The following is a 12,667-nucleotide window of genomic DNA, read 5'->3' as shown; positions in this document are numbered from 1 at the left end:
CGTCCTCATGTAAAAGGTAAACGAGTCCAACCCCGCCCCCCCCGCCCGAAAAAAGAAAAAAAGTCAGATTCAAAAAAAAAAAAAAAAAAAAAAAAAAAAATTAATACTAATTCAGTGGAGAGAAGCCAGGGCTGTCCTGGACAAACTCTGACATGTAATCATTCTACTTATGGACCATTGTAAGGACTTGGGCTTTTAAAAAATCTGACTGAGATGGGAAGCGATTGGAAGGTTTTGAGCAGAAGAGTAACATGATATAATTGAGATAGCCCTGACTACTATGCTGAGAGTAGATTGAAGGGGCGTAGGAGCAGCCTTAATGAGGAAAGATTGGCTGGGGGCTAACAGAATACAGGCAAGAAACTGGATTCTACATATGTTGAAATTATGGCAAAAGACTTTATTGACAGATTGGATGTGGAGTACGAGAGGAAGAGCAGCCAGGAAAATAAAGTTCCCATTTTCTGAGTTGGGAAGGACTTCAGGAAAAGCAGATTTGGGATGAAATTAGGAGCACATGTTAAATTTGACATGTTATGTTTGAGATACCTATTACATATCCAAGTGAGGATATCGAGTGGGCAGTTATTATGTGAGCCTGCAGTTCACTTCTCTCTATGTATTGGTGTTCATCAATGCAGAGATGATATTTAAACCATGAGACTGAATTTTTTTAAAAAGGAAGAGGACTGAAGACTAAGTTCTGGGCGCTCCAATTTTAGGCAGTAGTGGAGATGAAGAAAAACCAGCACACTAGATGGTTAAAGAGCAGCCAACAAGGTACGAGGAAAACCAAGCAAGTGTCATTTTTGTTGGTTTTTTTGATACAGAGTCTCACTCTGTCACCTAGGCTGGAGTGCAGTGACACAATCTCGGCTCACTATAACCTCTGCCTTCTGGGTTCAAGTGTTTTTCTTGCCTCAGCCTCCCAAGTAGCAGGGACTACAGGTGTGTGCCACCATGCCCGGCACAAGTGTCATGTTGTAGAAACAGTTCAAGGATGAAAGAGAAATGAGTTTGTCACATGCCTTGAGAGGTCAGGTAAGAGGAGGACTATGAATCAACTATTGAATTCAGAAACATGCAGGTCACTGGGGACCTTGATAGAGGTGCTCTGGTGAAAGGTGAGGGCTAAAGCTTAATTGTAGTGGGGCCAAGTGAAAATTGGAAGACCAAAGTTGAAAGTAGCAAGTAGATATAGCAATCTTCCAAGGAGTTTTGCTGCTAAGGGACAGGGAGAAATGGGGCAGGAGCTGACAGCAGAAACTGGATCGAGAGAGAGCTTTTACAGCCTGTTTGCATACTGAATGGGAAAGATCCAGTAGAGAGGGAAAAGATTTATGATGGAGGAATCAGGAGAATTGCTAGAGCAACATCTTTGAGTTGGTAAAGGAGTAGGGGGCAGGGCGGGTAAGGAGTATATAAGGCTGGGGCCGGGCGTGGTGGCTCACACCTATAATTCCAGCACTTTGGGAGGTCGAGGCAGGCCACTCACTTGAGCCCAGGAGTTCAATACTAGCATGGCCAACACGGCAAAAACCTGTCTCTACCAAAAATACAAAAATTAGCTGGGTATGGTGGTGCATGCCTGTAATCTTAGCTACTTGGGAGGTTGAGGCATGAGAATCGTTTGAACCGAGGCAGAGGTTGCAGTGAGCCACTGCACTCCAGTGGGGAGGAGAGACCATTCAGGAGAAACAGGAGAAAAGACAGAGTGTGTGGGTACAGATGGAGTTAGGCTGGTGTATTATGGTGCTTGTAGAGGTTCCCTCCATTGCTTCTATTTTCTAGGTGAAATAGGAAGCCAAGGCACAGCTGAGGGTGAGCATGGGGGAGGAGGTGATGGAGTTCTGAAGAGAAAGAAGGTCCTCCAGGATAGAGAATGAACCAAGACAATTAGGATCCTCTTGAAGTCACTGATGGTCAGTTTAAAGTGAAACCAGTCAGATGGAATATATTTTCCATCTACATTTGGCTATGCAGGTGCTAGAAAGAGGTAGGAGGGAGGTTAGATTTAACCAGCTTTATAGTTCCCCCAAAAGCAAGGCAGATAAGAAAGGGGCAAGGAAGTTGATTATGATGATTAAGCATGGAATTTAAGCTTGCCAAGAAGGGGTATGAGGACATGAGTAAGATGAGAGATAGTGAAAACGTGGACATCTTTGCCAGGTATGGAGCCAAACACAGTATGCATTGTCTCATGCACAGTATGCATTGTCCACCCAAAGGGGACTGTTATCATCCCTCTTTACAGATGAAGAAGCTGAGTTTTAGGGAAGATTATAACTTGCTCGAGGTCACACAGTTGATAGAGAAGGGACACACCCAGTGTCAGGTCCTGGAACACTTGTCTCCAAAGACTATGTACTTAGCCCTATTTGCTTTAACTGCAGTATTACTGAGCATTAAAAAAAATTGATGACTATGTACAAAGGATGGTAATTTTGTCCAATATGTTTTTGTTAATATTTTTCCAACTTGTGTTAATTTTAAGATTTTCTGTTGTACAGAATTCTTTAAAAGTTTATAGTAAAATATATCTTATCTTCAATTTCCTATTCATCTTAAAATTAAGTATCACCTATATTTTCTTCTAGCTTTTGATTTATTTATTCTTGGCTCTATTTTATTTACATTTATTACATTTGGCTCTTTAGTTGATCAGGAATTAATTTGGTGTGTGATTTATGGTAAGATACTATTTATTCCCCCAGTTTTTCCATTTTTACCAGTGTTTTAGCTTGTCAATTGTCCCAGCACCAGTCTTCAACAATGTATCATTTTCTTGATAATTTATAATTCACCTTTATCATATGTTACAATTTTTTCAACACTTGGGTCTGTTTCTGCCATACCTCTTCTATTTTGTTGATAGATTTATCTTTCCTGTGTGTGTGTGTGTGTGTGTGTTTTCCAGGAAACCCAGAGTAATCATTGTGTGTTTTTATATATGTGAGAGAACATTTCCCCTTATTACTGATCTTTTCCAAAAATTTCTTAAACATATTACATATTTGTTCTTTCAGATGCTTGTTACAATTATTTTTTAACTTCTTAAAATATCTCATTGAGGATTCCATTCTAAGATGGCCGAATAGGAACAGCTCTGGTCTGCAGCTCCCAGTGTGATTGGCGCAGAAGACGGGTGATTTCTGCATTTCCAACTGAGGTACCTGGTTCATCTCATTGGGATTGGTTGGACAGTGGGTGCAGCTCATGGAGGGTGAGCCAAAGCAGGGCGGGGCACTGCCTCACCTGGGAAGTGCAAGGAGTCAGGGAATTTCCCTTTCCTAGCCAAGGGAAGCTGTGACAGATGGTACCTGGAAAAACGGGACACTCTCGCCCAAATATTGCACTTTTCCAAAGGTCTTAGCAAACAGCACACCAGGAGATTATATGCCGTACCTGGCTCAGTGCTAGTGAGCCTTGCTCACTGCTAGTGCAACAGTCTGAGATTGACCTGCGAGGCAGCAACCTGGCATGGGGAGGGGCATCTGCCATTGCTGAGGTTTGAGTAGGTAAACAAAGTGACTGTGGAAACTCGAACTGGGTGGAGCCCATCACAGCTCAGTGAGGCTGGCTGCCTCTGTAGTCTCCACCTCTGGGGGGCAGGGCATAGCTGAACAAAAGGCAGCAGAAACTTCTGCAGACTTAAACGTCCCTGTCTGACAGCTCTGAAGAGAGCAGTGGTTCTCCCAGTATGGTGTTTGAGCTTGGAGAGCAGACAGACTGCCTCCTCAAGTGGGTCCCTGACCCCTGTGTATCCTAACTGGGAGACACCTCCCAGTAGGGAGTGACTGACACCTCATACAGGCAGGTGCCCCTCTGGCACAAAGCTTCTAGAGGAAGGATCAGGCAGCAATATTGGCTGTTCTGCAGTATTTGCTGTTCTGCAACCTCTGCTGGTGATACCCAGGCAAACAGTATCTGAAGAAGACCTCCAGCAAACTCCAAGAGACCTGCAGCTGAGGGACCTCACTGTTAGAAGGAAAACTGATGAACAGAAAAGGAATAGCATCAACATTAACAAAAAGGACAGCCACACCAAAACCCCATCTGTAGGTCACCAACATCAAAGACCAAAGGTAGATAAAACCACAAAGATGGGGAGAAACCAGAGCAGAAAAACTGAAAATTCTAAAACCCATAGCACCTCTTCTCCTCCAAAGGATCGCAGCTCCTCGCCAGCAACGGAACAAACCTGGGTGGAGAATGACTTTGATGAGCTAACAGAAGTAGGCTTCAGAAGGTCGGTAATAACAAACTTCTCCAAGCTAAAGAAGGATGTTCTAACCCATCTCAAGGAAGCTAAAAACCTTGAAAAAAGATAAGACAAATGGCTAACTAGAATAAACAGTGCAGAGAAGACCTTAAATGACTTGATGGAGCTGAAAACCATGGCACAAGAACTTTGTGATGCATGCACAAGCTTCAATAGCCGATTTGATCAAGTGGAAGAAAGGGTATCAGGGATTGAAGATCAAATTAATGAAATAAATCGAGAAGATTAGAGAAAAAAGAGTAAAAGGAAACGAACAAATCCTCCAAGAAATATGGGACTATGTAAAAAGACCAAATCTACATTTGATTGGTGTACCTGAAAGTGACGGGGAGAATGGAACCAAGTTGGAAAACACTCTTCAGGCTGTTATCCAGGAGACCTTCCCCAACCTAGCAAAGCAGGCCAACATTCAAATTCAGGAAATACAGAGAACACCACAAAGATACTCCTCTAGAAGAGCAACCCCAAGACACATAATTGTCAGATTCACCAAGGTTGAAATGAAGGAAAAAATGTTAAGGGCAGTCAGAGAGAAAGGCTGGGTTACCCACATAGGGAATCCCATCAGACGAACAGTGGATCTCTCAGCAGAAACCCTACAAGCCAGAAGAGAGTGGGGGTCAATATTCAACATTCTTAAAGAAAAGAATTTTCAACCCAGAATTTCATATCAAGCCAAACTAAGCTTCATAAGTGAAGAAGAAATAAAATCCTTTACAGACAAGCAAACGCTGAGAGATTTTGTCACCAACAGCCGTGCCTTACATGTTTAATTTAGAAGCACTAAACATGGAGAGGAACAATTGGTACCAGTCACTGCAAAAATATGCCAAATTGTAAAGACCTTCGATGCTATGAAGAAACTGCATCAACTAACAGGCAAAATAACCATCTAACGTCATTTTGACAGGATCAAATTCACACATAACAATATTAACCTTAAATGTAAATGGGCTAAATGCCCCAATTAAAAGACACAGACTGGCAAATTGGATAAAGAGTCAAGACCAATCAGTGTGCTATATTCAGGAGACCCATCTCATGTGAAGAGACACACATAGGCTCAAAATAAAGGGATGGAGGAAGATCTACTAAGCAAATGGAAAGCAAATAAAAGCAGGGGTTGCAATCCTAGTCTCTGATAAAACAGACTTTAAACCAACAAAGATCAAAAGGGACAAAGAAGGCCATTACATAATGGTAAAGGGATCAATTCAACAAGAAGAACTAACTGTCCCAAATATATATGCAACCAATACAGGAGCACCCAGATTCATAAAGCAAGTCCTTAGAGACCTACAAAGAGAGTTAGACTCCCACACAATAATAATGGGAGACTTTAACACCCCACTGTCAATATTAGACAGATCAACGAGACAGAAGGTTAACAAGGATATCCAGGACTTGAACTCATCTCTGCAGCAAGCAGACCTAATAGACATCTATAGAACTCTCCACCCCAAATCAACACAATATACATTCTTCTCAAGCACCACATCACACTTATTCCAAAATTGACCACATCGTTGGAAGTAAAGCACTCCTAAGCAAATGTAAAAGAACAGAAATCACAACAAACTGTCTCTCAGATCACGGTGTAATCAAATTAGAACTCAGGATTAAGAAACTCACTCAAAACCATACAACTACATGGAAACTGAACAACCTGATCCTGAATGACTACTGGGTAAATAATGAAATGCAGGCAGAAATAAAGACGTTCTTTGAAAACAATGAGAACAAAAACACAATGTACCAGAATCTCTGGAACACATTTAAAGCAGTGTGTATAGGGAAATTTATAGCACTAAATGCCCACAAGAAAAAGCAGGAAAGATCTAAAATCAACACCTTAACATCACAGTTAAAAGAATTAGAGAAGCAAGAGTAAACAAATTCAAAAGCTAGCAGAAGGCAAGAAATAACTAAGATCAGAGCAGAACTGAAAGAGATAGAGACATAAAATCCCTTCAAAAAAAAATCAATGAATCCAGGAGCTTGTTTTTTGAAAAGATCAACAAAATTGATAGACCGTTAGCAAGACTAATAAAGAAGAAAAGACAGAAGAATCAAATAGATGGTATAAAAAATGATAAAGGGGATGTCATCACCAATCCCACAGAAATACAAACTACCATCAGAGAATACTATAAACACCTCTATGCAAATAAACTAGAAACTCTGGAAGAAATGGATAAATTCCTGGACACATACACCCTTCCAAGACTAAACCAGGAAGAAGTTGAATCTCTGAATACACCAATAACCGGCTCTGAAATTGAGGCAATAATTAATAGCCTACCTACCAAAAAAAGGCCAGGACCAGAGAGATTCACAGCCAAATTCTACCAGAGGTACAAAGAGGAGCTGGTACCATTCCTTCTGAAACTATTCCAATCAATAGAAAAGAGGGAATCCTCCCTAACTCATTTTATGAGGCCAGCATCATCCTGATACCAAAGCCTGGCAGAGACACAGCAAAGAAAGAGAATTTTAGACCAATATCCCTGATGAACATCGATGCAAAAATCCTCAATAAAATACTGGCAAACTGAATCCAGCAGCACATCAAAAACCTCATCCACCACGATCAAGTCGGCTTCATCCCTGGGATGCAAAGCTGTTTCAACATATGCAAATCAATGAACGTAGTCCATCATGTAAACAGAACCAAAGACAAAAACCGTGTGATTATCTCAATAGATGCAGAAAAGGCCTTCGACAAAATTCAAAAGCCCTTCATGCTAAAAACTGTCAATGAACTAGGTGTTGATGGAATGTATCTCAAAATAATAAGAGCTATTTATGACAAACCTACCGCCAATATCAAGCAAAATGGGCTAAAGCTGTTGACCTGATAGATACAGGTTCAAGAGGACACAGCTGAATACCGTGCTTAGGAAAAGAACAGTTTCAAAGGCTTTCCATATTGTCAGATTTGATGATTTCCTCCTTGGTGCACATCTCTCTTGGCTGTGAGGCACATAAACAACCTCTATCAATCTAACTGGTTTGTGCATTTTTTCTGATTTTATATCTACTAGCAAAATATATCTTAAGCCATTTTTAGGAAACAGGAGATTTAGTCACATGCTCAACAAGAGCACAACAAATGGGGACCATTTAATGGTGTAAGGGCTGTGAGGTATAGCTGCTGAAACTGTAGCTAGGAGCTGCCTTGCTGCCTTCTTGCAGGCAGATTGGCCAGATGAGTCAGGCTAAAATACAATTAACATCTGCCATTGTGGTATAATATGAAATATGGATACCTGGTCTTTGTCTCAGTTCTTGTCATAGAGTTCCCCAAACCTCTAGAACTTCCTGAGTGGTAGGAGTATCTCATGAGTCATAATGAGCCCCTTGGATTAGATAACTCCTGAGTTTATGCTAATGAGGTTACTTAATGTGGGGCCCTAGGTATTCTTATGATGGGGCTAGTCCCTGGAAAGACCGGTCATTTGAGGAATTAGAGGGTTGGAACTTTCAGCTCTACCCACTGACCTCTGGGTAGGGAAGGTGCTGGAGATCAAGCTCTCTAAAAACTCTTGAACAACAAGATTTGAGGAGCTTCCAGTAAATGTGTCCACAAGCTGGGAGGGCACTGCACCCCAGCTTCACTGGGACAGAAGCTCTTGCACTTAGAATCCTTCCAGACCTAGCCCTACATGCTGCTTCATCTGGCTGTTCATCTGTATCCTTTATAATAAATTGGAAAATGTAAAGGTTTAGCTGAATTTGGTGAGCCTTTCTAGCAAATTAATTGAACCCAAGAAGGGGGCTATAGAAACCCTGGTTTGTAGCTGGTAGGTCAGAGGTGCGTGTGGCTTGGACGTTCGAATGGCATCTGAAGAGGGACAGAGCACACAACCTGTGGGATCTGATACTGTCTCCCGCAGATAGGGTCAGAGCTGAATTCCATTAGAGAGCACCCTGTTGGTATCTGCTGGAGAATTGCTTGGTGTGTGAAGAGCCCCCCACCACATCTGGTCACAGAAGTACTGCGGGTTGAGTGTGACAGTAGAGGGTAAAAAATGGTTTGTTTTTTCCTCTAACAGCCATCAATCCCTCTCAAAGGAGTTTGTAAGGTTTTTTGGATAGGAATGCTGTGTATAATCATTTGGTTCACTTCAGAAAGTACTATAATTTTGAATGTGCTGGTTTGCTTCCAAATGTACACACACACACACACACACACACACATTGTTGTCACCTAATATTTGCATTAATAAAATGATGTTATTTTTATTTGGATAGTATTTTTATAATTGGAAACGAGGGTTAATCTTTATATATATTTTACCAGTCCTTGACTAACATGTTTTCAAGACCTCTTACCAATCCATTTCATCGAATTAATGAGTAAGGAGACTCTCTAGAAATGGTTGGTTTGCAAAGCAAGGACATTATCTGAAAGAATTCTCCAGAGTTTACTGTATGACGAGCATTTCTTGATAGCAAGGTTCATTTTAGTGTCAATCATTACAGTCAGTCCATTTCAGCGGGAACAACGGATTTCTCCACAGAGTCTTATTTATCTGTTTTTCACTTCACCAAATGGGGGAGATATTTTTTCAGAATGCAGTTATTAGAACCTTGGGATTTTCTTCTGTCTCCATTGAGTCTCTTGTTTTTTTCCCAGATCTGAACCTGAAAATAAAATAGATGCTAAAGAAAATTAAATATTCAAGACTTTCCTCCTCAAAACGCTCCAAACTGACATTGAAAAATATTTCTCCAATCAATGAACAAGTAACTCTTTGAACTCTAATGAGAACCTCATAGTGTAGATCTAGTATTTTATGCTTTTAAACATCTGAGGCCACTTTCTTAATTAAGTATAGAAGCCAGAATTTAAACTCTTTCACAGTTTTCCCAAGCAAATGATAGAGAGGGAGGCATGAAATTCTTGGCAATTAAAGTTGTTACAGAAGTAGTTCTATCATTAGAACAAAACAACTTATCAAAAATGGGCACTTTTTTGCTGTAAATGTTCTGTCAGGGATCAGAATTAATTCACATGCAGAGTTACCTTTATCAAGGCCAGGCACTGAGAACACTTTATGTTTTGTCACCTCAAAATAGCCATATGAAATATCCCATATAGCAGATGGGAATACTGAGGCTTAGTGAATATTAAGTGATATGCCCAAATGTTTGCAGTAGATTTGGGATTTAAAGCCAGGCAGTGTAACTCAAAACTCTAAACTTCTCCTAAATACTACTAATCTTTTAAATGCTGGCTGTGGTGTCATAAAAAGATACCGGTCTTTGTCCCTGGTTCCTGACACGGAGATCCTAAATCTCTTATAATTTCCGGAGTGATAGGGGGTGATAAGAGCTTCTGTTGTTCTAATGAGGCAACCCTTGGCAGGGCCCTTAGATAGCTTCAGGGTGGGGGCTGGTCACCAGAAGACCAAGCCTTGATTAGAAACCTGGAAACTCTGGGGAGAGGAGAGAGGCTGGGGATAGACTTAATCCATCATGCCAATGTGACTAAACCTCCATGAAAACCTCTAAATGATGGGGTTTGGAGAGCTTCCGAGTTGGTGACCACATCCATGTGCCAGGAGGGCAGTGCACCTTATTTAACTCCACAGGGACAGAACCTCTGCACTCAGGACCTTTCCAGACCTCTCCACATGTACCTCTTCATCTGGCTGTTCATTTGTATCCTTTATAAGAAACCAGTGTTTCTTATAAAGTGGTCAGTGTTCTGAGTGCTGTGAGTCATTCTAGCAAATAATCAAACCCGAGGAGGGGATTTGTTTGGAACCCCAGATTTGGTAGGAAAGTCAGAGAGAAATGTGGGTAACCTGGGGATCTGACACTTGCGAGTGGCGAGTGAAGCGAGGCAGTATTGTGGGACTGAGTCTTTACACCTATGGAGTCTGATGCTAACTTCAGGTATTGTCAAAATTGAACTGAATTATAGGACACTCAATAGGTGTCAGAATTGGTTCGCGTCAAGAAGAAAAACCCTTGCACAATCTCATAAGCCAAAAAAATGAGGTTGAATTGTTTCATTTTTGCATTTCCTTATTAATGTGGACAAATAACTTTTTTCATGTGTATATTGGACCCTGAAGTGACTTCTTCTGTAAACTATCTGTTCTTATCCTTTGCTGGTTTTCCTACTGAACTGTTTGTCTTTTTCTCACTGATTGCTATGAGCTTTTCGTATATTAGGTATATTAGCCTTACATCTAGATTTTGTGTAGCAAATATTTTCTCCTGGCTTATTGACTTTTGCCTTTGTGGATGGTTTCCTTTTGCCTTGCCAATAATTTTAAAAATGTACAATCAGATATATCAATCTGTTCCTTTATGGTTCTTTGATTTTATGTTATGCTCTGTAAGATCTTCTCTAAGGTTATAAAAATGTTAGTTTCCTCCTGGTACATTTATGATTTTACATTTTTAGGCCTAAATTTTTTAACTGTCTGGATTTTATCTTGATGCTTTTTTTTTTTTGGAGACAGAGTCTTGCTCTGTCACCCAGACTGGAATGCAGTGGCATGATCTTGGCTCACTGCAACCTCTGTCACCCTGGTTCAAGCGATTCTCCTGCCTCAGCCTCCCAAGTAGCTGGGATTACAGGGGTGCATCACCACGCCTGGCTAATTTTTGTATTTTTGGTAGAGATGGGGTTTCATCATGTTGGCCAGGCTGGTCTTGAACTCCTGACCTCAAGCAATCTGCCTGCCTCAATCTCCCTAAGTGCTGGGATTACAGGTATGAGCCACTGTGCCCAGCCAATGCATTTTTTTAAGATCCAACTTTTTAATTTATTCAGAATGTCTAGCTGAATGTTCTAATACCTCTTACTGAATAACTATTCCCCCTTGACTTTGCTACTTTTTATTACATAGTGAATTTTTTATTTTCTTAGGTTTTATCCTGAACTCTGTCCCATTCCACTGGTTTCTAGTCCTATACCATTATCACACTGTTTTAGTTGCTATTGCTCAACAATATGCTTTATCATTATTATTATTTTTGAGACAGAGTCTCGCTCTGTTGCCCAGTCTGGAGTGCAGTGGCACGATCTTGGCTCACTGCAACCTCCACCTCCTGGGTTCAAGCAATTCTCCTGCCTCAGCCTCATGAGTAGCTGGGACTACAGGCATGCACCACCACGCCCAGCTAATTTTTGTATTTCAGAGACAGGGTTTCACCGTGTTGGCCAGGATGGTCTCGATCTCTTGACCTCATGACCAGCCCACCTCGGCCTCCCAAAGTGTTGGGATTACAGGCATGTGCCACTGTGCCCGGCCTATTATTATTATTATTATTATTTGAGATGGAGTTTCGCTCTTGTTGCCCAGGCTGGAGTGCAGTGGTGTGATCTCAGCTCACTGCAACCTCTGCCTCCTGGGTTCAAGCAGTTCTCCTGCCTCAGCGTCCTGAGTAGCTGGGATTACATGTGACTGCCACCGCGCCCGGCTAATTTTTTGTATTTTTATTAGAGACGAGGTTGCACTATGTTGGCCAGGCTGGTCTCAAACTCCTGACCTCAGGTGATCCACTTGCCTCTGCCTCCCAAAGTGCTGGGATTACAGGTGTGAGCCACTGTGCCCAGTCAGCAATATGCTTTATTATCTAATAGAGCTAGTCTCTGCTTATTACTCTTCTCTTTTAGAACCTTCCTAGCTATTCTTCCATGCATATTCTCCCTAAGGCATTTTGGTATCATTTTGTTAAAAGTTCTACTTACCATTTCACTTTCTGCATCTGCTCTAAGGTTTCGGGAAGAGTCATTCCTAAACTTTCAGGGAAAAAAAGGGTGAGAATTCCAATCAGGACAGTCAGACTACCCATGACGATGTAGGGCAGCATTCTGTTGTAAGCACCTATAAAGCACGGGACATAAGAACATCAGTCAGATACAAGGACTCTCTGGGCACTCTTGAGCATCATTTTGTGAAGGTGGTGAACAGTATAAGAGAATGGATTTAAATCTGAATATTTTCAGATAAAAAAGTAAGCAAAATATCAGTTTCTTTTTGGCAGATGACAATATGCATTTCTGTAATCCTTTTGCATTATCATAAGGCTTTTCATTCTCTCCTGTCAACTGGTATCCTCTAAGCTACTACTCAGTCATATGTGACAGATGTCCTTTGGTAGAGTTCTTTGCCTACCAGAGTTATCTTCTTAAGGTAGAGGTAATTGGAAATGGGGGATAGGAGGACATCAAGGAGAAGGAGGTTAACCAGGATGTTTCAGGGATGGGTTTTGGCCATGATAAGTCTGGTGTGACCTCTGCTTTTGCCCAAACTAGTAGGCTGCAGTGGAAAGTTAGGTCCACAGAGCTATGAGACTCAAAAAACAAAACAAAACAAAACAAAACAAACAAAAAAACAACAACTAAGTATTATTTTCATG

The 12,667-nt window shown here is 41.2% G+C and overlaps 1 protein-coding gene and 1 long non-coding RNA gene across 2 annotated transcripts in view; one reads left to right on the top strand and one right to left on the bottom strand.

Moving 5' to 3' along the window:
- Nucleotides 1-12,667, top strand: part of LOC112625719 — a 57,893-nt gene that overhangs the window by 17,068 nt on the left and 28,158 nt on the right. Inside the window, exon 5 of the long non-coding RNA XR_003119757.1 lies at nt 3,027-3,169. This is a non-coding gene — a long non-coding RNA (uncharacterized LOC112625719). The remainder of the gene's footprint in view (nt 1-3,026; nt 3,170-12,667) is intronic.
- The window catches only part of SLC22A4 (solute carrier family 22 member 4), a 53,902-nt gene continuing 49,717 nt past the window's right edge, over nt 8,483-12,667 (bottom strand). The window contains exons 9-10 of the mRNA XM_025386936.1: nt 11,997-12,132; nt 8,483-8,929 (exon numbers count right to left, since the gene is read on the bottom strand). Of these exons, the coding sequence (XP_025242721.1) occupies nt 8,854-8,929; nt 11,997-12,132 (212 nt within the window). The 3' untranslated portion in view covers nt 8,483-8,853. The remainder of the gene's footprint in view (nt 8,930-11,996; nt 12,133-12,667) is intronic.

This window comes from Theropithecus gelada, chromosome 6, assembly GCF_003255815.1.
Source record: "Theropithecus gelada isolate Dixy chromosome 6, Tgel_1.0, whole genome shotgun sequence".
NCBI classification, from domain to species: domain Eukaryota; kingdom Metazoa; phylum Chordata; class Mammalia; order Primates; family Cercopithecidae; genus Theropithecus; species Theropithecus gelada.
Note: the sequence above shows the minus strand (reverse complement) of the source record. Positions and strands in the feature narration are given on the sequence as shown.